General features: G+C 48.9%; 2 protein-coding genes and 1 long non-coding RNA gene across 7 annotated transcripts in view; 1 reads left to right on the top strand and 2 right to left on the bottom strand.

The window, feature by feature from the left end:
- Positions 1-1,305: 1,305 nt before the first annotated feature.
- LOC109443731 (uncharacterized) lies at positions 1,306-7,876 on the bottom strand. Of its 2 annotated transcripts, none has more exons than XR_012490997.1 (3): positions 7,738-7,876; positions 2,827-7,167; positions 1,306-2,083 (listed from the first exon to the last, which is right to left on the bottom strand). It is a non-coding gene; the product is annotated as an uncharacterized LOC109443731 (long non-coding RNA). The 2 variants fall into 2 exon arrangements; XR_002136738.2 differs by having other exon boundaries at positions 1,306-2,080.
- On the top strand, positions 7,451-11,304 carry CHRAC1 (chromatin accessibility complex subunit 1). 2 transcript variants are annotated; one of them, XM_019724422.2, is made up of 3 exons: positions 7,481-7,750; positions 9,337-9,463; positions 10,089-11,304. In XM_019724422.2, exons 1-3 carry the CDS (start codon positions 7,604-7,606, stop codon positions 10,208-10,210), a joined length of 396 nt encoding a protein of 131 aa, XP_019579981.1. In that variant the 5' UTR covers positions 7,481-7,603; the 3' UTR covers positions 10,211-11,304. The 2 variants fall into 2 exon arrangements, 1 of the variants encoding a protein (XP_019579981.1); XR_012490996.1 differs by lacking the exon at positions 10,089-11,304 and having other exon boundaries at positions 7,451-8,777.
- Positions 11,305-23,433: 12,129 nt separating this feature from the next.
- Positions 23,434-25,542, bottom strand: part of AGO2 (argonaute RISC catalytic component 2) — an 87,352-nt gene continuing 85,243 nt past the window's right edge. For 2 of the 3 annotated variants that reach the window (XM_074316916.1, XM_074316917.1), the window contains exons 18-19: positions 24,679-24,878; positions 24,180-24,420 (exon numbers count right to left, since the gene is read on the bottom strand). In XM_074316916.1, the coding sequence (XP_074173017.1) occupies positions 24,312-24,420; positions 24,679-24,878 (309 nt within the window). In that variant the 3' untranslated portion in view covers positions 24,180-24,311. Of the gene's footprint in view, positions 24,421-24,678; positions 24,879-25,542 lie in introns of all 3 variants that reach the window. The other variant, XM_074316918.1, reaches the window with a different exon arrangement.

The raw sequence follows: 25,542 nt of genomic DNA, 5'->3' as shown, positions 1-25,542 counted from the left end.
CAATAGTCAAAAGGTGGAAGCAGGGCCGGCCCGGTGGCTCAGGCAGTTAGAGCTCCATGACTCCGAAGGCTGCCAGTCGATTCCCACATGGGCCAGTGGGCTCTCAACCACAAAGTTGCCAGTTCGATTCCTTGAGTCCCACAAGGGATGGTGGCGAGCACCCCCTGCAACTAAAATTGAACACAGCACCTTGAGCTGAGCTGCCGCTGAGCTCCCGGATGGCTCAGTTGGTTGGAGCACAGGCTCTCAACCACAAGGTTGCTGGTTCGACTCCTGCAAGGGATGGTGGAATGTGCCCCCTGCAAGTAGAAAACGGCAACTGGACCTGGAGCTGAGCTGCGCCCTCCACAACTAAGACTGAAAGGACAACAACTTGAAGCTGAACATAACCCTCCACAACTAAGATTGAAAGGACAATTTGACTTGGAAAAAAAAAACCTGGAAGTACACACTGTTTCCCAATAAAGTCCTGTTCCCCTTCCCCAATAAAATATTAAAAAAAAAAAATCTTTTAAAAAAAAAGGGTGGAAGCAACCCCAAGTGCCCACCGATGGACGGACGGACGGATGGATGAACAAAATGGGGCACACCCATCCAAACAGTGGAATATCGTCCAGCCTTAAAAAAGAAATTCCGGCAGATGCTACAACATGGGTGAGCCTTGAGGACATTATGCTAAGTGATATAAGCCTCTTGTAAAAGGACAAATACTGAGTGATTCCACTCACATGAGGCCCCTAGAGCAGTCAAGTTCATAGGGACAGAAATGGTACATGCAAGGAGTTATAGGGAAGCAGAGCTAGGAGTTAGTGTTTAATGTAGTTTGTTTTAGAAGATGAAAAAGTTCTGGAGATGGATGGTGGGGATGGTTTGAACAACAATGTGAATGTACTTAACACCACTGAACCATACACTTAAAAATGGTTTAAGAGGTAAATTTTAAGTTGTGTATATTTTGCCATGATAAAAAACATTGTTTTTTGAACTCATGTACCAGCTCTTGTCACTTTCCTGCTGAACACTCTGCAATGACTTCCCACTACCCCATCCGGGACTCTAGGCTCTGCAGTCTGGCCCCTGCCAGCTTCTCCCCTCCCCCCGGATGCGGTGCGTCTTCCCACGCCCACATGGAGACCTGCGCCCACATGGAGATCTGCAGCAGCACTGCAGCCCCCTGCCTACTGGCAGCCGCCACCAGAGCTCTGGCTTGCCCCTCATTATCGCTATATTCAGGCCATTATCTGTAATGACAGCCTGGCATAATTGTATTTTTACAATTTGTATAATTATACTCTACCGAGCTAAATGATCATTATTATCATTAAATATTTATTAAGCACTTCTAGCCGTGCAAAGCTAGTAAGATGTAGCCTCAGCTCTTACAAATCTCCCTTCCTGATTCCACCCCAAATTCATTTCAACTTGGGTTATTCCTCCCTGGAGAAGGAGCAGGGAATGTCCGTGTTTTGGGCCTGGGGCTGCATGTGCACGAGGCTGGGGAGCAGATGCTAGTACCCGGTTTACAGATGGAGACTGAGGCGCGTGCGTAGCCAGGTGTGATGCAGACAGGTCTTTCTGGTGGCAAAGTCTTTACCACCCCTCATGCGCGTGACTCACGACTTGGCTTACTATTACTACAACGGGCTGCCTTCCTGCTTTCCGTCTTTTCACATCCGGCGCAGCACGCACTGTGCTAGTCACTGGTTCACTAAGGGTCTCCTGTGGGGAAGGTGCCCTCCCGTGCCCTCACACCTCTCCCCATTCTGACAAGGTCAGCCACAAACCCCTTCCCTCCACCTGTCTTTAAGTCTCGTTCACTGGGTCTCCCTTTTCCTTCTTTGCTCTTCTGCCCCGAGTCCACGAGGCTACAGCTGTGGGGAGTGGGCAAGGACGGCATGGACGGGGGCGGGGGCCATGAGAGTCCGAGCCGCTGACTCACGCCGCCTGCTGCTGCCCCTGCTCAAGGCTGAGATCGGTGTATTCATCAGCTTCCCCTCGCCAGTGACACAGCCAGCTCAGGTCGCACTCATCTGGGGTCTCGTGGTCTGGCATTTGGTCTTTACCAGTGGCGAATCTGAAGCTGCTGTTCAAATGGACAATAGTTACCTGCAGAAGATACATCTTTACTCCAGGCCCCTTGGAGTCTGTGCTGGGACTGCGTCCTGGGGACCTGCCAGGACTTCTTATGAGGGCACTAGATGCCCTAGACAGCCCGCCCCAGTCCTGCAGGGTTAGCGGGGGAGTAGGTCAGGGCAGCACCCAGATGCAGGACACTCCAAATGCCTCCATCAGCTCAGCAGAAGCAAAGAGATCGAGCCACTCCCAGCTGCTGGAGCTCACACACTGGTGTCAGCTAGATTGAGAAACTCAGCCCTACCGGAGGATGTGCTCTGACACCGTTAGAATCCACTCCTCAGATCTCTCCAAGTTTCTGCTGATAAAAGTGCACGAATACACACACCACAGTTCTTTCAGTGTATAAACATCTAAATTGGGCTTTGCAGTTGTTTCCTTGGGGCATGCTGGGATCTGACTCCAATTATGGACTGGAGTTAATGAAGGGCACATTGAGAAGACTCAGGATCCTCTCGCCAGGTAAGCACCTCAGGTGAGCTCATTAATGGGACTTCGGCAGGCGGAGATAACCTCAGGCAGGCTCTTTCCACTGAGAGGCTCAGAGGGATGGGGGGGAGTGGGGGGGGGGCGTTAAAATACTCCATTTGCTTTTCTCCTCCCAAGTATCCCCAATCTAACTCTCAGGACCCCACTCTTCCCAATCCATAGCCCAACTTCACAGAGACCTGGTGAACAGGGACTTCACCTTACCTTGTAATCCTGCATTCCGAAGGATCAAAGGGAGGCCTGACCTTTAGCCCTACTGGCCCCAAGGCTCCAAGATAAGGAGTCACTTAGGGCCAGAGGCTGGTTCTCAGGCCTGCTGTCTGAGTTTAAAGCCCTGAGCTTCCCCATTTTCTTTCCAAAATCTCTCCAGTGCAATCAGAAGCCAGCAGCCAACCCCACAAGGCTCCGTGGTGCCAGGACGGTCACGTGCAGCAGCCTTCCCTTCAATGAGCACTTCATCCAGGCGAGGACAGGTGATCACTTAAGTGACCGTCTTGCCAGAGCATCCTGCCAGTGAGGTCACCTCTGTGTATCAGCACAATCAATTCAGATAACCAGCCCAAGCCCCATTTTTGTGGGTCTGTTCCCAAAGACCACGTAAGTATGGGTAAGGTTCAATCAGGAAAGCGGCAACTTTTTTAGGTATTTCAGAGAGGGATTTAAGGTCAAGAACTGACTTCAAAGCTGTTGGAAGAGCTGCAGGAGCATGAGGAAGAAGGTGCCCTGAAATGCAAGGGGGAGATGCCACTCAGAGATCAGGACACTGGTACTGCCCCTGGCTTGGAGCCCAGACTGGCCACTGAACTGCTCGAGGGCTGCTGCTGAGCAGAAACCCAGGGTGAAGCTGCTCGAACAACCTATGCCACCCGCTGCAGTCCCCACCCTGCTGCCAACACCTTCACATAAGCCAATAAACAAGACTTCTTCCTCCCCACTGCAATCTCTCACCAGTTCTTCCCCCTGGCAGAAGCAAACCAGAAGGCAGCGGGCAGGGGATTCTGGGAAGTGTAGTCAACTGCCTTCTGGCACCCTGGGACAGATGAAGGAGGGAGCAAGGGTGACTGCAGAGGTATGAGAAATACAGCACACCTCCTGAGGTGCTGTGAGATGAAGAGGGCTACTGCACAACAGCACCAACTGAATGATACACCCATTGTGGGTTTTCTACTGCAGCGACGTTCCCAGCCATCACAGATGTTTTCATTCTCCTTCTGTCTTAGGTCGAAGCTGGATTTTTAAAAAAATGGTGAGCACTTTCCTTCTTTCCTGAAGATCTTCTTCTTTGCCCCTCAACTCACACAACGGTGACTGCAAATCCGCCTGCCAGGTCCAGTCTGCGCCTCTCACCCCTTCTCCTTGAATTCTTTTGGCTCTCCTCTTCACTCGACACATGCCTTCCTCGCCTGTTCTTTTCTAATCTTAACCCATCCTGATCCCAAACACACCGAAAGAGAACGACAAACCTTAGAAAACTCAAAAACCAGCTAGAGAAACATCTAAAAAGTTGAAAATGTCAACAACACAGCTCGTTTCTTGTGTGGACCAGTGGAGCCTATTGTGCAGTCGGATTTTATTCAGCAGTTTGTTCTTGCCTTTTGTGAGTGTCAAGGGCTTTCTCAACTGCGGAGGAATGCTGAGGGGGAAGCACGGCCTGCCTCTGCTGGCACGGAGCAGGCCACTTAGCCATCACTGGGCAGCAGGTGGGCTTCTAAGTTGGATCCGCCTCCTCACTTCTAAACATTTGGCTATTGTTTTCCGAAAAGCCCAACTTGCCTGGCGGCCGGTCCCTCCTACCACGCTAACCACATCTGCGCTCACTAACCACATCTGAGCTCAACTCACTCACCAAGCTCCCTCCCACTGGCCTTTTGGTTCCTCCGTTTATCAAGGCATCCTGCCCTCAGGTGTCCTGCCCACAGGCTGCTCCGTTCAGAATGCTCGCCCCGCCCAGCCTTTCTGCATGGCTGGCTCCTTCCCCTTCTTCAGATCTGACTTTCAGTATCACTTCTCAGAGAGGCTATCACCCTCACAGTTGTTTCTTCATAGCACTTGTCACAGGAGAGCTTCTTATTTATTTCTGTCACCCTTGTACTTAAAAGCTCCGTGACAGCAGGCATCATAGCTGTCTTGCTCCTGGCTGTACCGTAGCGCCCAGCAGTGTCTGACATGTATTTGGTGCTATTATTTGGGCCAAGACCTGAGGTTGCACTGAAGATGGCACTGTCCTTACACCATTGGTCTTCACTTCCTAGTGACATAGCATACAGCAGGTGCGAGATTACTGGCTCATTATATCTGAAGGCAGATGTGAAAAGACATTTCCCCCTCCTTTCTTCCACCTCTCCCCACCCCACTCCGGTTCAAGCCGTTGTTTCTCAGTCTAGTTGTGTAGGACACAGCTCCCTGGCCCATGCTGCTATTATGAGCCTTGTGCTCCCTCCTCCCCCCAGCTGAGGCAGTTGGTTGCCAGTTGCCAGTCGTCGGTCAGCCGCTCACAGCAGCTCTCGCCAGCTGCCAGCCACTTAGGCTGGCTGCCAGCTACTCTCACTGGCCACTGGCCACTCACGGCAGCTCACAGCAGCCCAGCTCCAGGTAGAGCTGCTGTTCACAATCTTAGCTGTAGAGGGTGCAGCTCATTGGCCCATGTGGGAATCGAACCAGCGACCTGTGTTAGGAGCACGATGCTCCAAATACCTGAGCCACCAGGCGGGCCTGAAAAGACATTTCTAACACCACAAATGTCAGTAATCTGGGGCATCTGGGGTATCTGGCCTTGGGTTCCTCCTCAGGGAGACCAAAGAGCGGTCATTTTCAGAACCCACCAACTTGTAGAAACAGGCTGGCCAGGTACACCTTTTGTATTCTGTTGTCATTACCTAAGTGATAGACAGGGCTGAAATCTTAAAGGTTAAACAAGATATAATTTGAATTTTCCAGACTCTTTCCATAACAATTTTGAAATCAAAGTTGACTTGGGGTGACAAGTGCTTGCAGCAGGAACACTGGAACTTCACATAGTAATTTAGGCTTTTGCAGAGTGTGCTATACAGTTACAAAGACCTTTTTCCTTCCCGTCTCCTTACACAGCACTGACCTGTGGGGGAGGCAGTGTGGATGGAACATGACTCACAGGGCCAGGGCGGGAACTTTGATGTTGGGAGGTTAGGCCTTTTCACAATTCCATTAACAACAGGTGTGACTACCCCATCTTTGCAAATGAGGAAACAGTTGTTCAGAGACAGCATCTGCTTTGCCTGGGGCCACTCGCTAGGGGGGGGTAGGGCAGCCATCTTACTTGACCTCTGGGCAGTTTTGATCCAGTTGATCAGTCTCTCCTTTCAGAAAAACTTTCTTCACTTGGCTTATGGGGACCCAATCACCTCGTACTCAGTGGCCACTTCTTCCCAGTCTCCTTTGCTGGATTGTCCTTTTCTCCATCTTAAAATGCTGGAGTAGCCCAGGATGTGGTCCTTAGATCTTTCTGCGCTATCAACACTCTTTTCCCAGATACGTGCATCCAGGCCCATGTTTTCAGTAGCACCTACACAGTGGTGGCTTCAGCCTGAACTCCAGGCCGAACAGCCACCTGCTCACTCAACGCTGCCACTAGCGTTTGCCAGGCAACTGAAATTTGACTTGCTCCAAACCAAACCTCTGCCAAGTGTGTTCCTCCAGCAGCGGTTCCCATCTCAGTAACTGGCACCACCGTGCACTTACTCCTACTCCACACAGAGTCCTGCTGGCTCGCTCCAAATCAGACCCGAATCCTCCTTCCCGTCACCTCCTCTCTTGTCCAACCCACCATCACTTGGCCCCAGCAAGCCTTCCGCGGTCTCGCCGGCCTGCATTCTTGCCGCACGCTGTCCACACACAGCAACTTGAGTAATCCTGGCAAAACTTAAGTGAGTCTCACTCACTCACTCTTCCTAGGTCCTCAACTTACCTGGAAAGAACTCCATGGAGCACAAGGCCCTACATCACCGGGCCGCGGGGACTTCCTACCATTTTCCCGAGCTCATTTCACCTCAGCCACAGCAGCGCCCTGTTCATCGCTTGCAATCACCTCCGTGGTCCCTTCGCTTTGACCAGGGACCTCCCTGTCCCAACCACTCCCCCGATCTGGTCACAAAGAGCAGCCCCGTGGGAGCTGTCGTGCCAGAGAGCACCGCCGAGGCGGCTGGCAGCTTCTAAGTTTTAAAACTTAAGCCGGGTCTCATCGGCCTCTGACCTTTCGACTCCGCCCACTTTTCTGGGAACCCCAACACGACACCTCCGTGCGAGGGTCACGTTGGGCTTCCCTGCAAGGCTCCTGCTCAGAGACTTTGCGTTTGTTTTCTTCTCCCAGGAAACGCTTTCTCACACGAGGGCTGTTGCCTCTCGTCCCTGCCCGTTACCCCGGTTGTAACAGCACCGTTTCTGTCTCTTCTCACACCGCTTTGTTTCCCTTCACGGTGCTCATCTGTATCGCACTCGCTTGCCTGTTCATTCTGTCTTCCCTCTGGCTTCAGCAGAGCCTTCGTTTTGTTCGCAGGTGCGTTCCCAGGCCTAGAGGAGGGAAGACACCGAGTACACACTTACTGAGTGGCAAGAACCGAGCGCAACTTGCCTCGCCTCCTGGGGGATCTCCTACCACTGTTCTCAGCAACTCCCGCCCTCCCTCGGGTTCCTCCTGCTCCCGCTGCAGGGACAGCGCGGCCCAGCCCTCCGCCCCGGCCCCACCCGCGCTTCCTCCGGATCCCAGCGCGGCGGGCGCCTTCCGCCCCTCTCGCACGGGCTGTGGGCCCCTTCCGCGCAGCCGCGGGGGCGCGGGGCATCACGGGGCTTGTAGTCCGCCCCCGGAAGGGAGGCTGCCAGGCCGCGCAGCCGCGCCTCCCCGGCACTACAACTCCCACGGGGCAGCGCTACGCCGCTCCCGCACCGACGGTGTCGGCTGGCCCTCTCACTGCGGGTCCCGCTGCCGCCGCGGGGGAGGGGCGGAAAGATGGCGGACGTGGTCGTGGGCAGAGACAAGTGCGGGGAGCAGCGCCTCGTGTCCCTGCCCCTGTCCCGCATCCGGGTCATCATGAAGAGCTCTCCCGAGGTGTCCAGCATCAACCAGGAAGCACTGGTGCTCACCGCTAAAGCCACGGTGAGGCGGGTGTACGCGGGAGGAGTGAGGAGCAGGGCACGGGGAGGGGGCCGGCGGGAGCCGTCGCGCTGCCCACTGCCCTTCGGCCCGCGCGCCGCCGGCCCCCCTTCACGGGCTCGCGCGTGCGCGCCCTTCCGCGAACCGCCTCACTTCCTTTCCACGCCGCGCGCGCGCGCACCACCCCCTCGCGCCCTCTTTCATTTGGCCCCGCCTTCCCTCGCGCTCCCATCGCCCCGCCCACTCCGCGCCGCTCCCGCCTTCCCTCGCGCTCCCATCGCCCCGCCCACTCCGCGCCGCTCCCGCCTTCCCTCGCGCTCCCATCGCCCCGCCCACTCCGCGCCGCTCCTGCCTTCCCTCGCGCTCCCATCGCCCCGCCCACTCCGCGCCGCTCCCGCCTTCCCTCGCGCTCCCATCGCCCCGCCCACTCCGCCTTCCCTCGCGCTCTCTTCGCCCCGCCCACTCCGCGCCGCTCCCGCCTTTCCTCGCGCGTGGTGACCCGGGCAACGGCTCGGAGTGGCGGGGATGTTTCGTAGCTCGCCCGTCCGCGTGACCGTGCGTTGGGCCCCAAAGCCGGCTCCTTTCCTCGCTTCCGGCCTGTTTCGTGGTCTCGGGGCTCCCAGTCCGCAAACGGTGCAGCGAGACGGCCTGCGCCGTCCACGCGAAGCTCGAGGGCTTCCCCGGGAGGAGCCGTCCGTTCAGCCCCGCACCGATGGCCTAGGTGGCGCGTCCCGAGCCAGAATTAAAGGACTGCCGGGGCCCTCGTGTCACAGCGCGTCGTCCTGGCCCGGCCCAGGGGCCGCGCAGACGCCTGGTTTGGCCCGGACCGCGGCCGCCGGGGCCCTGCCGGCCTTGCCCCGCGGTGTTGCCGCCGCACGGCGTCCCGGCGCGGCGCGTCCTCACGTTGCTCTGGCGCCTCCTGATTCGAGCGGCGTCCCTGCAACGGTGGGAGCGGCGGCTTCTGCCCGGGCCGCGCTCCCCGAGTCCGGGAAGGTCGCTGCCCGCTCAGTGGGGACACCTGAGTTTTCCGGTACAATGTCGTTCTGTATTTTGGATCTAAGATCTAGGCGGGCGCTTCTTTAATCCCCTACGAGCCAAACTAGATGGAGTTAAAGTAAAAACATCGAGAAAGAGAAGCTCAGTCCAGGTTGTTGCTTTCGGGAAGGTGTTGGAGCAAAACGGGAAATGTCAGTTTTCAGCTTCCCGGTGTTGACTGTTCCAGTTGTAGGCGAACCGCCTTAGACAAGAAGTATTTCTGAGCCAAGCAGAATTTTTGAATGGTCTCAGGTTCCTTTTTTTTTTTACTGTACAGATTGGTTACTAGACATTTATGATTCATTGTTTAATCACTTTTAAATAATTTTCATAAGTTAATCTAAAATAAACTTTAGGGAAATGCCTGCTTCCCCATTAGCTTTGCTAGGGCCCTGGTTTCTTTCTGACCTATTTCTCCTTTCCCCAGGGAGTTCCTGTAATTGGAGAAACTAAGATAATCTGCAATCATCAAAACTTAATGTAACCAACAAAATTAAGTTCTACGATAAGTTTTCAAAGCACACCTTTCATTTTACCGTTTCATTTTGTTTTAGGAACTCTTTGTTCAGTATCTAGCCACCTACTCCTACAGACATGGCAGTGGAAAAGAAAAGAAAGCACTTACTTACAATGATTTATCAAACACTGCAGAGGAATCGGAAACTTTTCAGTTTCTTGCAGGTACTTAGTCTTTGAAACATTCTGGGTAAAAAAAATGCTTAGTAATTTGCAGCCCGCCTCCTTCACTGAAATAAACATTTTGCTGCTTTCTCTAGGTGCCAAAGTTGACCATGACCTGGCACAAGAAGACATTTTTAGTTTTGTCTGTTTGAGTATGTTTGTATGTGGCTCACCTAGATCACTAATGAAGTCTGCACAGGATGTTTGGCTGGCTGGGTGAGCCTGGCAGGCCCACCCCCTCAGACTCCTTGCCCCTGGAGGGAAAACTGGGCCGGTCTACTTGGCCTGAGAAACAGAAACTAATAGTTGTGGTGGAACAAGCTGAGTGGGCCACAGCTCGAAAGAGCTTAAGCCTACCCATGGGGCCAGCGGCCTGTCTCAGGCAGGTTGGGCAGGGTGGCTCAGGGGTGTTACCAGCACCGAGAAGCACGTGGTTTGTAGTCAGTGGAATGCAAACAGGTCTTTTGCGATAGCCAGGAGATTGCTCAGAAGAGGAGTCTGAAGTGTCTCTTGTTTTGGAACCTCTACTAGAGATCAAAGCAGGAAGTAGGACATTTTGGAATTTGTGTTGCTGTACTCATGGTCTACCATAACGAGTTGCTAATGTGAGCTTTATGTTTTTAAGATATATTACCAAAGAAGATATTGGCTAGTAAATACCTGAAAATGCTTAAGGAGAAGAGGGAAGACGAGGAGGAGGAGACTGACGCCAGTGATGAAAGTGACGGCGAGGAAGCGGAATCCTAAACCAGAAGAAAAAGTGCTTTAAGAGTCAGCCTGGAGGAGACCCTCCCGGCTCAGCACCCGTGCGCTGAAGGACGCACCGACCTTAGGCTCTTCACTTTCATGAGACTTCAAGTACACTGTATTTTTTCCTGGCCGAGACAGACCATCTCCTGCACCTCCACCAGAATCAGCCAGAAGCACAGTAAGCAGACGGTGGCCTGCACTCTCTTTGGAGGGCGCCAAGAAAGCACTGTCTGCACGTCAGCACTGCCAGTCCAGCTGCAGCTATAAGCTATAGAGGCAAGGACAGTTTTGCTTAACGTTCTCATTTACAGATAGATTTTGAGCTGCTAAATATCAGTTATGTAAATTCTTACATGTATATTTTGAAACGAGTTCTTCGAAACAACTAGATCCAGTTTTAGCTAAATATGTAGTTTGTTACCTTTTGTTACATTGTCACATGTAGGATGTTACATTTGAATTTTTACATTTCAAGAAAATTTGAATATCTGTCTGAATACTGCATTTTTTAAACTGTAAAGACAAAACTGTTTATTAAAAAGCTGTACATATTTTTACAGTAAGATGCTTTATGGAACTAATTTTAGAACCCTCTGTTTTTCTAATGCCTTGAGACTTGTGAAATTTAAAAATAAGCATCTCTAGTACTTTTATTCCCAGAGAAAAATTTCAAGTCAAATTATAAATACAAAAAAATATTATCTCTGCATAAGCATATTTTTTCTTAAAAAGCATTTTAGAACATTTCGCATATTGAAGATCTGTCTCATTTTACTGTTCCTTTCTTCATACCCAGAGTAATTGCTTTTAATATCCATAGGGGACAACCATAAGGCCTGTATGTTTTCACATAGGATAGATTTTTGGTTCTTGTCTTTTTAATCTCTCTCTAAAAAAAGTATTTACGTCTAGTAAAATCGTCCTTCACGTTTAATCGGTTGGTTGGTAAGCAGTCGGTATACAGATTAGTTCCATCACCCCAAGTGTCCCCGGGACCCCTTGGAGTTAGTCCCTTCCCGTTCCCAGGTAACCACTGATGTTTTCTGACTCTCGTTTTTAAAATATGTTTTAAAATAAAAATTTAAAATCTACTTTGGGTGTACAGTTCTGAGTTTTGACAAATGCAGAGTCATGTAACCACCTCAGTTAAGATACAATAGTTTTATCATTGTATCGTTTATCAATAGTTTTATCACTGCCCGCAGTCTCCTCATGGTCAAAGTCAGTCCCACCCTTTACCTTGGCACCCGCTGAGCTGTTGTCTGCCCCTGTATCCAGAGTCCGCACTCTGCAAAGGACAATATAGAAAACAGTTGAAGTGCTGTGGGCTATGTAACCTCTGTCACAACTACTGAACCCTGCCGCTGGACCAAAACAGCCAGAGACAACATTTAAAGGAATGGGCGTGGCTGCATTTCAATGAAACCATTTCTGGACACTGAAATGTGAATTTTGTATAGTTCCCATGGGTCTTAAAATGTTCGTTTGGTTGTTTTCAACCATTTTAGAATGTAAAAACTGTTCTTGGCCTATAGGCCACACAAAAACAGTAAGTAGGCTGGCTTCGGCCCACAGAGCATGGTGTGCTGACCCGTCTCCAGTGTCCTGTAAATGGAATCACACAGGATGCAACCTTTGCGGCTGGCTTTTTATATTTAGCATAACGCATTTGCGATTTATCGTGTTGCAGGTTGTCAGGGGCCGATTCCTGTTTATTGCTGAGCAGGATTCCCTTGCATGGACACACCATTTGTTTATGAAGTTCCCAGATGGAGGATTCCCAGTTTGGGTGGTTTCGTTTTGATGATGATAAATAAAGCCCTGTAAACATTTATGTACAGAGAACGAATCCTTGGCCTGCTTTAGCAACAACGTACATCCTAGGGCTCGTCAGCCATTTTTGTTTTCTTAATCCAACCTCCTTTCCTTTCCCAACACCACATACTCTTTTTAGTACAGACAGAAGTCAATGGCTCCGTGAGGCCACCAGGCCTTTCAGAGCTGCACCTGTATGTGTACGCACAGCCTGGGCAGAGGGGGTTAAGTGACCGACCACCAGGCCGGGAACCCTGGACGTGGTCAGCTGATTCCCACACAGCATGGAGTTCTGGGCCTCGCACTTGACGGGCTTAGTTGCTGTTTCTACTTCGTGCTTTCTCATGACTGCTGAAGCAGGAGTGCCCACCTCATCCTACAGCCCAGCTCTGTTCTGCTGTCCAATTCATTCCTATGGTTTTCATCCCCAACCCGATTCTCAGGGATAATGAGTGCCTAGCTCTGTTCAAGGAATAGGTCCAATGCTCGTAGAAGCCCCTAGACTTCTCTCACTGAAGGTACGCACCCACCTTGGGAGCCGGGGATCTGAACCTGTGCAGAAGGAATAAATAGGTAAGGAATTGAAGACCTCTGGGAGAGGCAGCTGTAAATACAGGGAATTTTATTTTACTTTTTGCTGACATACTATGAGGCAAAACAAAGTTGACACCATACAAAATAACTTTATAAAATATCATTCACATCATATTTTATCAGATTTACAGCATTCTGTGCATGTTAAAGGGGTTATGTAAGGACGTGAAAAAAACACTATGCCAAACTTTTAGTATTAGTTTATATACACACAGTAAGAAACAAAACAAATAACTGTTAGGTTTTCCATGAATTTATTGCAAAAATAGTGCAAACTACTTAATCTAGTAAGCTGTAAAACAAACTCGAAAGGACCCAGCTAAGCTTAAACACGACAATAGATGCTCAGTCTCAGCCTTTAGCTTTCTTCACCAGTTTCTCTTTTGTCAATCAAGACCACTCCCCATCTGTTCAGTTCAGGGCGAGTGCTGGGAATAGAGACGTGAAGACTGGCTCTTCAGAGACCAAACTGATGCGACTGCCTGATGCCAGCAACACCTTTAGGGTCATGCTACTTACTCAGTGGCAACTGTGTGAGGTCTGTGTTGAAAACATTAAGATGCCACAATGTTAAAGTTTGACCTTAGAAATAAGTTACCCAACCTCTTGACATGGAGAAAAGAACCAAGAAAGCAGCATGAACAGAAAGGATTGGGAACATTACTGTTTGCCGATACACATGGTACCCTTTTTCTCAGGTATATTTGGGTAAAGCATTATTCTACTGGTGGGCAACCTCTGAACAAGAAATCAAAGTGTTTTTCTGTTTGTTTGTTTCTGTTGTTTTTTTTAAAAGGATACTGTATCCCTACACGGATGATTTTTAAATTTCTTTCAACAGTCTATTGGGGTCCAAAAAGCATATATCTAAACGAAATAATAAGAGCAAAACAAAATGCTACATATACAAGCTAAAGAAACAAAATGCAGCATATTCAGGTTTTTTTCTTGAGGTACCTATATAAATTGAATCACCTGCCCTAAAGTACTCTTGTTAGGTAAAAAACCAAATGCTTACTGGTGAGCCAATCATAGGGCATTTATTATTATTGAGAAAGTGCAACGACGCGGATCTTTATATGCAGCATACTAAAGGGTGATTTACTCTTTACAAAATATAGCTTAAGGATCAACCTGATGGGAGTTTAAAAATTAAAGACATTTAACTAGAATCATCCCCCCCCCTTTTTTTTTTTGAGATCCTGCAAAGCCTCCCAAATCAACTTTCAGAGTTTTGCCACTAAGGAATGTTGGTTCTCTCGTAAAATTCAGAGATCTCTTTAAAATAGTAAAACTATATACTACAGGAAAGATCCCTAATTTTTATTTCTTATTGGTACAAAATCAAATTCTTAAGACTCCAAAATATTGCGTTACCTCCAAAGAATTAAGTTAAAAAAGATCGCCATAGTAGGAAAAGTCTAGAATTGTAAACTGCCAAATATAAAAGCATCAATCTCTTATTTTCTCACCTGCCAGAAAGCTTTCCTAACTTATGGAAACCTGGGCGCTGCGGCTGAACGCAGGCCTTCCCCTCTCCAGGTGGCCTGTGAGCTCCCCTTTCTCTGTCCACGGCCAGTATCACCTCTACCAGGTCAGGAGAGACGATACTGACGACAGTCCATCTGCTGCTTATGAAATAAACTTATAGGCCAGAGGAAGAGGGGGCCCAAATGGCGAAAAAAAGCAATGATAAGAGTACACGTGAGATGTTTTTGGCCGCCCCTTCATTGGCACAGAAAATGAAGTGAGAGCTATAAATATATGCATAGAAGAGTTTGGAATTTGTTTGTAAAATGACACATTTTCTCTTGGAATATATATATATATATATATATATATATATATATATATATATATATTCTCATAAGAGGGCAGTTGGGATTCCAATATGTATTAGTGATTGGCTGGGGGGAATCTATCAAATTCCATGGCAAATTGGGCTTTTCTCACCACCTGCAATAGAAAATGTTTAATTTCATACTGATCTTTTTTTTTCCCCAATGCATTAGGATTCAACACAAAAGGCACAAAATAAATAAAAATATTATTAAATAAACGGAAATTATGACTTCAAGCTTCACGTGGAGTTGTATCTCACTGTTTGGTTATGTTTTCCAATTTAATTTGACAGACTTAGTAAATAGCACCCAACTGTTTAACTGAGGTAGATCCACATTGTAAAGAAAGCTGGGTCCCCTCCATTTTATGTCTAAATTTAAGATGCTTTTACAAAAACAAAAATCCATTGAATCGTATGCAGAAGCGATGGCAGGTGGCACTACCTGAAGAAAGCTTAGAACATGAGCGGGTTTGCAAATAAGATTTATGCCCAAATCATACTCTCCATCAGCCATAAATCAATCTCAGACTGGAGGGAATAAAATTCAAACATTTAAAAATAACCCTGAAAAAGTCTCAATACTTTCGGAACAGGTCTTTTTGACTGACTGCCACAGAAATGCACAAAGGTCCATTTTCATCAAGTGATGGCGACAGCCAAGCTAGACCAGAGAGAGAGAGAGAGAGAGAGAGAGAGAGAGAGAGAGAGAGAGAGAGAGAGAGAGAGAGAGAGAGAGAGATCTGTATCACTGAAAAGTTTCCCTTTGTAACTATGGAGAAAAGACTTGTTGAATTATGATATAGCATCTTGATCTGAACAGTTTACACTCACTCTGCCAAATATTTTTGCATACTCTGAAACTTACAAATTTAACATCTAATTAAGGCTTAATTTAAAGTGGCATTACCACCTAGCATCATGCAAGCATTGGACATCCTGAAAACACACAGAATGGCAGTCAACTAAAGACAAGGACATGAAGCCTCAGAATTGTATTTAGCAGGTACTATAATTTTATAATTAACTTTACAATTCATGTAGCAAATGAAACGTTACACAGAGAGGCCAATGGATATAAATACTTGTTTATACAGGAACTTGTCAATACAAGAAAGCACGGCACAGTTTCTATCTTGCAAGCACGAGACAGTGTCACATAGACCCCCCCGCACAGGCAGACAGTACGTAAGGGTACCTACCACCTGAAATGAGGCCCTGGTAGCTGCTCAGCTTCTTAGAAAATCGTAAACTTCAAATGGTCGTTATACATTTTGATTCAAAATGTCTTCTAAAATGTTTTACTGTGGGGGAAACTTAAGAAGGGGCAAGATCTACCTGTGGAACTTTTGAATTCATTTTTGGTTCTTTTTCAATTATTTTATAAAAATAAAATAAAACTAGAAAAGTTGATAAAACTCAGGGTTCAAACCCCTCAATACATATTAGGTAAGTAATCTGCAGTGTACCAGAGGTAAGAAAGAGCTGGATATAGACCCTACATTCTTGTATTTAATGAGTAATTAGCCACTTTGCTGCACAGAAACTTACAATTATTCTCTTAAAACTTTTTAGAAAGTAAAAACTCACTTGCCTCTACAGTTATAAAACATGAGCTTCAACAAGTACATTAAAATCCACTATCAAACTCGGGACTCAAATTCCAATTTAGTGCTAAACTATGGACTTTTGGGCTTTTAGTCAGGTGTGTATTTGGCTTTGAAGAGGAACCAAAACTGCGAATGTATTGTTTCCTCTGCAGCCAGGGCCTCTGCTGAGGGAAAAGCCATTGTCACTCAGCGTAGAGGGTTTGGGGTGATCAGAGAGCCAAGACGAGCCACCAAGAAGGCTTTTTGCCACATTTGTCAAAGAAGTTACGTTGTATTACTTTCCCCCACTTCAAACCAATAAAACCATCGCTTGACAGGGAAGGCTGGTTTCTTTAACTAGACCATCAGCCAAGAGAAGTGCTCAAAACCTGGCTTGAGAAGTCAGACCTACACACTGTGTTTCTGATTTGTCAGACCTGGAGTCCTGCGTGCGCAGCCCGAGCTGACACGCAAAGCCAGAGGAGCCCGACACCACAAAACAGAGGACACGAACGAAAGCATTCCAAATAAGGACGGGAAGACTGAATAGCACCTTACATCTGAGGACTACACACGCGTTGCACCAACACAATTCCAACTCCTGGATTAGGAATCTAGTTCCATTACACACTACATCCTCTTGCTGAGTGCGTAGGCCTCACGTACAGTCATGGTCAGTGCCTGACTAAGAGATGGGCCTTGTACCGGTGTCCCGGGGTCCCCACAGGTGGAGAACATGGAGGCCAGGGCAGGGGAGAAATCACGTGACTGGAGCCCAACGTTTTCTGACATGAGACAGTAAGCGCGGACACGACAGTTTACAAAGTCAGGAGCTGGGGAGCAGAAGCAGTGCCAAAGGCGGCAGGGCAGTTACTGACCTGTGGGATGGCACAGGCTCACTTCCCAAAAAGAATGCAGCCCCACCAGGATTCTCAGAGGACACCAACGACGAGACGATAAAGGCACAGAGGCTGACACTGGGTCTTCCAGAACACGTGTGGCCTGGTACCAACAGAGTCCCAAGGAGGCCTGGGGACCACCTGCTTCTGGGATCAGAAGGGCCTGCCCGCTCCCTCCACCCCGATTGTTCCCACAACCCCCAGAGTTCAAAGGGGCCTCAGGTCCCCCACATGAGCACCTACTTCTATCAAGTGGCCCGATGGTGTGGGCCCTTCTTGGGATCAACTCACGGTTTTTAAGGATCTTGAAGATTCAGAAATACTGAGTGACTTTGGCCCCAACATCTAGTTCCTGGAGACACTTGCGGGGAAGAGTTAGTATTTGGTGTTCCAGCTTGAACTGCTTCAGTCAAGGGAGGTTGGAAATAGGAGCTAATGCAGCCTCCTCCAACCCCCTGGGAAGGGGGTGGGGGAAAGCGAGGACTCACTCCAGTCAGACCACAAGGGCATTTAAAGCTCTCACACATCTAAAATTTGTCCATCAGCCAATACGACAGAGAAGTGTTAACCAAAGCACCTACCACTCCAGTTCTCTCCTTTTCGGATCATCTTTTGTGAATGCAAACGGGGTGAGCGAGGCCCACCTCAGGATTCTGGAGACAAGCATACAAAACGCTGATGGGTGCATCTGAGTTCAACAGTTCACATCACCACATTGAGCAGGGGGCACTGGGCAGTGTCCCCTGAAATGCCCTGTGTGGGATTCTGGCTGAAAACGAGGCCAGCCCAGAGACCCCAAGCAGCCTTGGAGTCAGGTCAGCAGCCATGTGGCCCCTGCCACACACACACATCCATGCTTCTTGGGGTAGACAGTGTGATCGCAGAATTACAATAATTCTTAGAAAGACCGCGAAGGACACTTAGCTCTTTCAGAATTAAAGCACACCATACACCATGGAAAGTATCACAACTCTAAACAACAGGGTTAAAGGCAATTACTTCCACGTGATGATGTACTTGGGACGTCTCTGGGCCAAAGCCAAGGTCGGATGAGCATCCAATAGGAGAGCACGACCACCTCAACACACCCAGACGCCGGTCATTGCAAAACTGCCGGCCTGTACCTCCAGAATTGAAGAGCGAACCAAGGGAACACTTCGGAGCCAATGCCAGCCTCCTGAGGACGAGACGACGGGGATCCCAGAAAAGAGACACAAAGGAGGCAGCACGTGATGACCGACCCACGGCAGCTGGGGGCAGGGGACCTTTCTGACAGCAAAGTGGTTAATCACAGGGAAAATCTGAACGGCTCCCAGGATGGGGGTCCTGCACGTGGGTGCCGAGCGTGGGAACGTCACGGTGGCACCCGTGTTCCTTTCAAACAAAGGGACTTGGATTTGAACAGAACGTTCTGCTTTCAAGCTTTAGATCAGTGTTAAGTCGGGAGCGACAGGGCCTCCAGGTTCCAAAGCCAAAGGTCAAGGACACCTGCAGCGTTTTTCAAAACGATGCAGCTACTTTTAGAGTGTTTAAAAAGAGAGGAGAGAGCAGAGGGAGCCGTTTGTAATGCAGTCATACGTAAAGCAGAAAAAAAAGTGCTTCTTATATGAAACAGGGAGGCGAGGAACCAGGAAAGCAGGCCGGTCGAGGTTCCGGCCGCACTCGGCCCCACAGAGACTCCCGGACTCTGGCTGGCGGGCGCGAGAACTGCGGGGACCGCAGAGAAGCAGCCCGTGTCATTCCTGCTGGCCACAGGGAGCCCTAGGACCTCGGAGCCGGGCAGCCCTGAGGAGGTGCCGGCCCACACTGATCCCTCAGGGGGGAGGGGACTACCCACAGGTCACAGTATGGCACACACGTTTTCAAGCCAGAACTGAACAGAGATGTTCACAATTCAGTTTATTCGGCAACGTTTTGGCTATTTTCAGTGTGGACAGCTACACTTACGAGGAAACATGAATCTACTGAGAATTCAGAGGTAGCCTTATCTGCATTTGCTTTTTTTAAACTAAAACGTATTTATTTAGAAACCACCTTCTGTAGTGATTTGGCTGAGCCAATACATTCACTTGAGACAGTAACATGGCAAAACATCCAGAACAGCATGACGCGGGGGCACCGCGACCGCACCGACGTGACATTTGCACACACGCAGGTGACATATCGGGTGTAAGAGCTCCTTTGTGCGTCGGATACTGGCCAGCCCGACCATGAACAGAATTAAACACTGTGGGTTGGAGCAAATACTACGAGCCTAGCAGAAATTACAGAGCATAAAGGAACAGGTCTCTCTCTGGCATCTATGGGTTAAGCCACAGATGACGGTTTTGACACAATAGTGGCCGCATGGCTTTAAAATGATGGTCGACCAGAGAGACGCCAGAGAGCCCCCCCCACCCTCTGAACAGCGGCCACACAGATGCTTCCTAACCAAACTGTCTAACGCTGGACGGAACCAGAGGGAAATGCTTTCAGGATTCATGGCAAACAACAAGGAATTAAATAGACCACAAAACTGTTCAAAGGATTTATAAAATAATCCTCTTACAATGCAATCTTCAGACCTCAAGGAGAGAGCCCACTTTCCTTTCAACAGATTGCAAACTTCCTTTCAGAAACACAAGAAAACGAGGCTAATTTGTCCTTCATGAACGGCCAGCAGACACGAGGCTAAAGAACAGGATTATGTCCACACAACTCTAACACGTAATACTGAAAAACATGGCAGTGTCACTAACACAAAGCAACGTGCTGTAGCCGTGTCATTTCTGCTATCCTAAATCTATTTACAATCATTTCAAACAAGTACAGCAGATGCAAAGTTGGACGTAATAAAAAGGAAGTTGTCAAAATCAGTGCAATTATTGTGAGTTGAAAATTTTCCTTACAAAAAAAGAGTCAGCATGTGTGTGTGACACGGACAGCGCCCCGACAAAGTCACACGCACACTGTGTCTGCACCACCAACACGCCACAGCAGGCAGCCACAACTGCTGGCACTGCAGCTAGGAGAGGGTATTTTCGGAGACTTTGGGCAAGGGCTTACAACATAAATAAAAGTTGCATTTATGAAAGTGAGGCATATGAACACTGAGGGGGTTTCTACTATTGTACATTCCTTTTCTCGTGAGCGTGAGAGATGAGTCAAAGAGAGGTCACAGGGAAATTTCTATGGCTTGTCTGGGCCACTGGGATTGTCCACTGTCTGGATTATGTCAACTTCTAACGGCCCTCCTATAGGATCTGCCTTAGGTGTAGGAAAATGCCCATGAAAATCCTTTTAACTGTCCGACAGCTCAAAGTCCCGTTGGACTAGCCCCAGATCCTGACGGCTCCAGGAAACAAGCCAAGTGCTTCCATGACGTCGGGCAAGCAAGAGACGCTGGCCCAGCCCCACAGGCCTTCTAGGGACAGTCTGGTGTCCCCCATGCACGACGCTTGGCTGGTCCAGCCTTAACATATTGTATCAAATATATAATTTGACTGAAAAACTGCCTTGCAAAAATAAAATTTAAACCACCCCGCAGATCAATGTAAAGTTACATCGCTGCATATACAAGAAAAACAATTTATCCAGAAAAATTACATTTGTGGCTTTCAAAAATAAACCATCCAGCAAACTTGAAGGTAAACATTAGGTGATTTATAAAAGTTGGGGAAGATCATTTCTATCATATGTATCAGGTACCACCTGCTCTGCGATATCCGCATTGGAAAGGAAAAAATAAATAGCAACATCTGCATTTAACAACAATAAAAATAACATACAACATCAATAACCCCCCCCTCCCAACCCTGCTGGAGGAACTGAGCCCAACTTGTCCTTTGTAACCAGCGCTCAATCATCTGCACTAAATGGCAGGAGTAGCAGTGCTTACAGCCCCTCAAGCAGCACGGAAGTCATTGCGTCCCCAACAGTCCCCCTCGGGGCCTGCCGTGCCCGGGGTCGTCTGTGGTTCTGGGGTGCACACATCCATCCGAGCAAGTGTGAGAACACTACCAAAAAGACACAGAATCTTGAAAAGAAAAGGCAGCCCCTAATATGTAGTGAGTCAAGTGTACGTGTGAAGACTTCTCAAAGCAGAAACTCCAAACCAAAACCCAAATGAAACGGTCCCTTTCTAAAAAGTACAGGTCTGGCCAATTGTACAAAATTTACCTGAACCAGGGGAATCTGAGTGTAGACTACAGACAGAGCTGGGGGTAGTCTTAACGTCACCAAGGGGTAAAATCATGGCGACTTTGACGGCTCCTCAGGGTTTCTTTAGGGCGAGAGCTTGTCCAATGTACTAGATGGTGATGGGATGGGAATACATGACTCTTTCCTGAAGTGGATATTTTAAAATATACTAGGAACAATACCAGTACAGGAATCTCACTGCGACACCTCTTTTAAAGAGGCGAGATCAATCTCTGTTTTTCTTGGAAATCAAAAGCGACTTCTACGTCACCATTTTCACATTCAGTTTGCTTAAAGCAAGGCACACCTTACTTAACGGTGGGGTGGGGCGACGCCAGTCAAGTGTGGGGGGCCCCCTCTCGGCCGTGGGCATGAGGTAACCCTGTGTGGGTGCGAGAACAGCCTGAAGATGGCAAGGGGCCCCCTTGGCTTCCAAATGAACAGGGCCTGGTCTGTTTCTACTGCACTGTGAGGTTTCACACTGCCTCAGAACTCAGAATTGATCCTAATCATGGGGGAACTGGTGGAAATTTGGGAAAACAACTGTTTACCTGAGAGATTGTAATGCCAGCCATTCAAATTCTGAATCATCAGACAGGTACTAAGGTGCGCGGCCAACCCAGCTGGACACATTTGGTCTGTTAATGTTCTTAGTGTGAGAAGTTTCATAAAACAAGCAGAGGGCTGTAAAAAGCACCCTTCTCAAAGTACTTTGGCCCACGGAAAAGAAAACTTTGCCTTCAAAATAATTTAAAAAAAAACAACAAAGAAAAAAGAAATTCGGGTCCAATTTTCTGCCAGCCTGCAATCTTTCCTAGGTTTTAGCTTAGAAAACGTCTCCTTGCATTACTGCTGGGCCTTCCCTCCTCAGAAAGCTCTAGATCAGGGCCTCTCAGACTTCAGGCAACCCTGGAGAACTGACTTCAGGAGGCGAGCGGCCAGCCCAGGAGTCCAAGCACCACACTGCCTGCCACCGAGATCCCAGGGGTAGAAACACCCCCTCTTGAGAAACATGGTTCTAGGTGATCCTGAAAATGGCCGAAACCAACCTAATTTCAGAATTTAAAACTGTATCTGAAGACTCCCTCCCCGGCTTGAATGCTCCTAGTCATTTAAGCCAAGGACGTATTGGTATTCTTCTGAAAATAGCAGAAAGTGCCACTTGCCAACAAAACGACAGGGAACTGCAACATTTCTTAGAGCAGAGGCTTCTGTCATTTAAAAAGACAAAAAAAAAAAAAAAAAAAAAAAAAGATACAGCAAGAGACTAACGCCTTAATAAGACACTCACATGCACACACGGTCACACACCCGTACACACGCACGCACCACTCTGAGTAGATAGCTTCACAAACAGTCATCCCTTTGTTATCTCCACCAAAATCCAGGCCGAGTGTCCACGACAGCGCCACCCGCAGTTCCCTGCCGCCGCCCGCCCCTTGCAACCGGCAGACAAGACAACAGAGGTGGGTACTCACTCCAGCAAGAGGTACCCCTATGGGGCCCCTCATCCACAACAGTGCCACCGGCCAGGTGGGGAAGGCCGTCAGCAGGGACAGGAAACCTACAGAGCACAAAGCAGCACTGGGGAAGGTTTGTGTCCTTCCTTGAACCTCTACATGAATGTGGACTATGAAATTAATGAAACTGCCTACAGGGACAAAAGGCCCCGTTAGCCCAAACAGAGGTGTCTGGTGTTACCCTTCTTGAGCTGTCCATGGTACCACTCTGAGGGCAATGGTTTCTAGATTGGCAAACCCACGTCCGGGGCTCAGAACGCACATCCCAGCAGGAGGGTCTGCCTCTTCCGCTGGCTTCCGTCAGCCATCGTCCTGAGGGCAGGGCTCCGTCACTGACTGGGGGCCGTGCACCCATCACAGAGCCGCCACCAACAGCTTTCTAAGTGTTTCAGTGCATAGATCCTATGAGACTTGTGGGACAACACCAGACACAGAGGGAAGGAAGTGCGCTCTGACACACGGATTTGCTTCCCGGGAGTGGAAGGGTACATACATTCCATTGTGCTTAATCGGCTGAGCAACACACGGGCATGAGGCAGGGAGGGTGTTGAGTGACTGCTGGGAGCAAACCCGGAGCTCCCGACGGTGCAGGCGTCATAATCTACACCGAGGGGAGGCGGGCCGCTGTCACATTAAGTCGACTGCATACTCCTGTACTTAAGCACGAGAACCACAAGAGGTGGTCCAGTCTCCAGGCTCCGAAACACTCTTGATATGCTAAACAGATCACAAGAAGCACCCCGTAGTCAATAAAATGAAAAACAGCATCTACCTATCACATTAATACTGCAAACCAGATATATATATTTTTTCTTACATTAAAGACAAAACAGTGAAAAAGGATTGTACTATATTTATCACCACAGACCCGTATTCTTTAGAAACTTTGGAAAATAAATGTCACAGTCCTATAGGACAAATCTTATGATTAGACTGTCAGCATATTGTCCTTTTTCTTTTTTTAAATAAATTTTTATTAAAATGGCACTTGTCTGCCAATCTCTCTGGACCTAGGTATGTTGTAAACGCACGTGGACCACCTTCTGCCACCACTCCTTATTTCGAGCTGAGTGAAAGGCGGGCAGTGGCAGATCGAGACACCTGTGGGTGCCCTGGCACGGCCCCCTGCCCTTGGGTCCTGAAGAGCTTGCGGAAGCCAAGTCAGGAGCACACCAGTCTCACTTTCAAATCAACTTTAGTGACATCAGAATGTTCAAGGCTTTAAAACCACAATTGTGTTTTGTGTTGCTTTCACTCTCTGAGAATGTTCACAGCTAGTTTGAGCCCATCAATTTCATATAGAATCATGTGTTACAAACAAGTAAATTGAATGACCTAATAAATTAAAAATGTTTTAAAGCCCTGAGTTCATAGACTGCTTTTAGGAGATGTTTAGGAAACATGGGACTCTATTTTAATAAGCAGCTTATAGATTTTGGCAAACCATCATTTCCTACGACAATGGGGTCTCATACAGGTCTGCAGTTCAAAATCCGAGTTTGAAATCTGGGACGGAAGGCATTCTGGAAAACGGAGACTACTAAAATCAATGACGTCTCATGTTCAATGCTGGCTGTCACGGAAGGGCTGGGCGTCTGTTGGTCTGAGTGTAGCTGGTCTCATGTGAATCCAACTCGGCACACAATCGTAAACACGACCACGTCACGCGAAGTACATGGTACGCAGTGTGTCCTGATGGACTTGGACCGCCTTGGCCAGTGCCTGATGGTCTCGTCCGTTACTCTGCCCGGAGGTATGGCTTCCTTCAGCACTGTGGGGACAGGGGGACACAGAGAGTGCAGCCTTTAACGCAGCATGGGGCAGCATCCTGATGACTGAGTCAGACCTGTGGGGAAGCGGCCACACACACAGCGACCAAGTGGCAGCGAAGATGCTGGCACGTGGCCGCCTGCGGTCTGCTCCAGCCATGGTGACCCCGCTGCTTCCCACTCTGGAAGCGCAGCTGCCAAAGCCTGCTTCCGAAATGACCCCCGCGGTGACCTCCAGCCAGGAGAGGCCTGCCACTCACCTGTCATGTTCTTTGTCCACCAGGTGGTACCTGGCCCGGAACGCCACCAGGTGAGCGTAGTACGCCGGGGCCGGGATGGACACGGAGCGCGTGCAGCGCACGTAGGTGTGACATAGCTGGTAGGTGAGGATCTGCAGCTCATCGGAGGAGAAACGATTGTCGTCCCAAAGCACGTGATAGTGGGAAGGCCTGCTTGTTCCCTGAAAGCAGATCGGAGGGTCAGAGAGAGGGCCAGGGCTCCCATGCCACACGGAGCTGCTGAGACCGGCTGCGCTGAGCCAGACGCTTCACAAGGGACACAGTGGGAGAACATCTGACAAACAGGTTACCATGTATTAGTATAAAAAGGCATCAGAGCCGTGTATCTTATCCCCCCATTTGTAAACCACAGGCTTTACACACAGTTGTTTACATATAGAAAAATCATAGGAAAAGAGGAAAAACTACAGAAATGGTTATTCAGAGGACAATGTGTCATTTGTACATATCAGGTTTTCTAAGACTATTTATTTACAGGCAAGAAAAAAACTCTCTTAATAAGAGTTACGTATTAACACTTTTTAAATGGGAGTTTGAACATGGGTGTTTTTATGCAGTTTCTGTAGTTAGCAATCTTTTGAAACGGAAGGAAGTGGGAGTTGGTGGCCTTGCCACCCACCTCAGCAGCGAGCAGAAGGTGCTGGCACTGAGCCAGCTGCTGCACTGCTCGCCCGGTGCCCACTCAGGGGTGGGTCTCTGTGGCTTCTCCCTGCCCGCCTCACCTCCCGCCCTACCCCAGCCAGCCTGCAGGCTCCCGGTGCCTGGCTAGCGCCTGCGTAAGGCTCTCAGGAACTGGTGGCAGACATTCTTAACCAGCGTACACAT

The sequence above is a fragment of the Rhinolophus sinicus genome, linkage group LG12, assembly GCF_036562045.2.
Source record: "Rhinolophus sinicus isolate RSC01 linkage group LG12, ASM3656204v1, whole genome shotgun sequence".
Taxonomy (NCBI): domain Eukaryota; kingdom Metazoa; phylum Chordata; class Mammalia; order Chiroptera; family Rhinolophidae; genus Rhinolophus; species Rhinolophus sinicus.
Note: the sequence above shows the minus strand (reverse complement) of the source record. Positions and strands in the feature narration are given on the sequence as shown.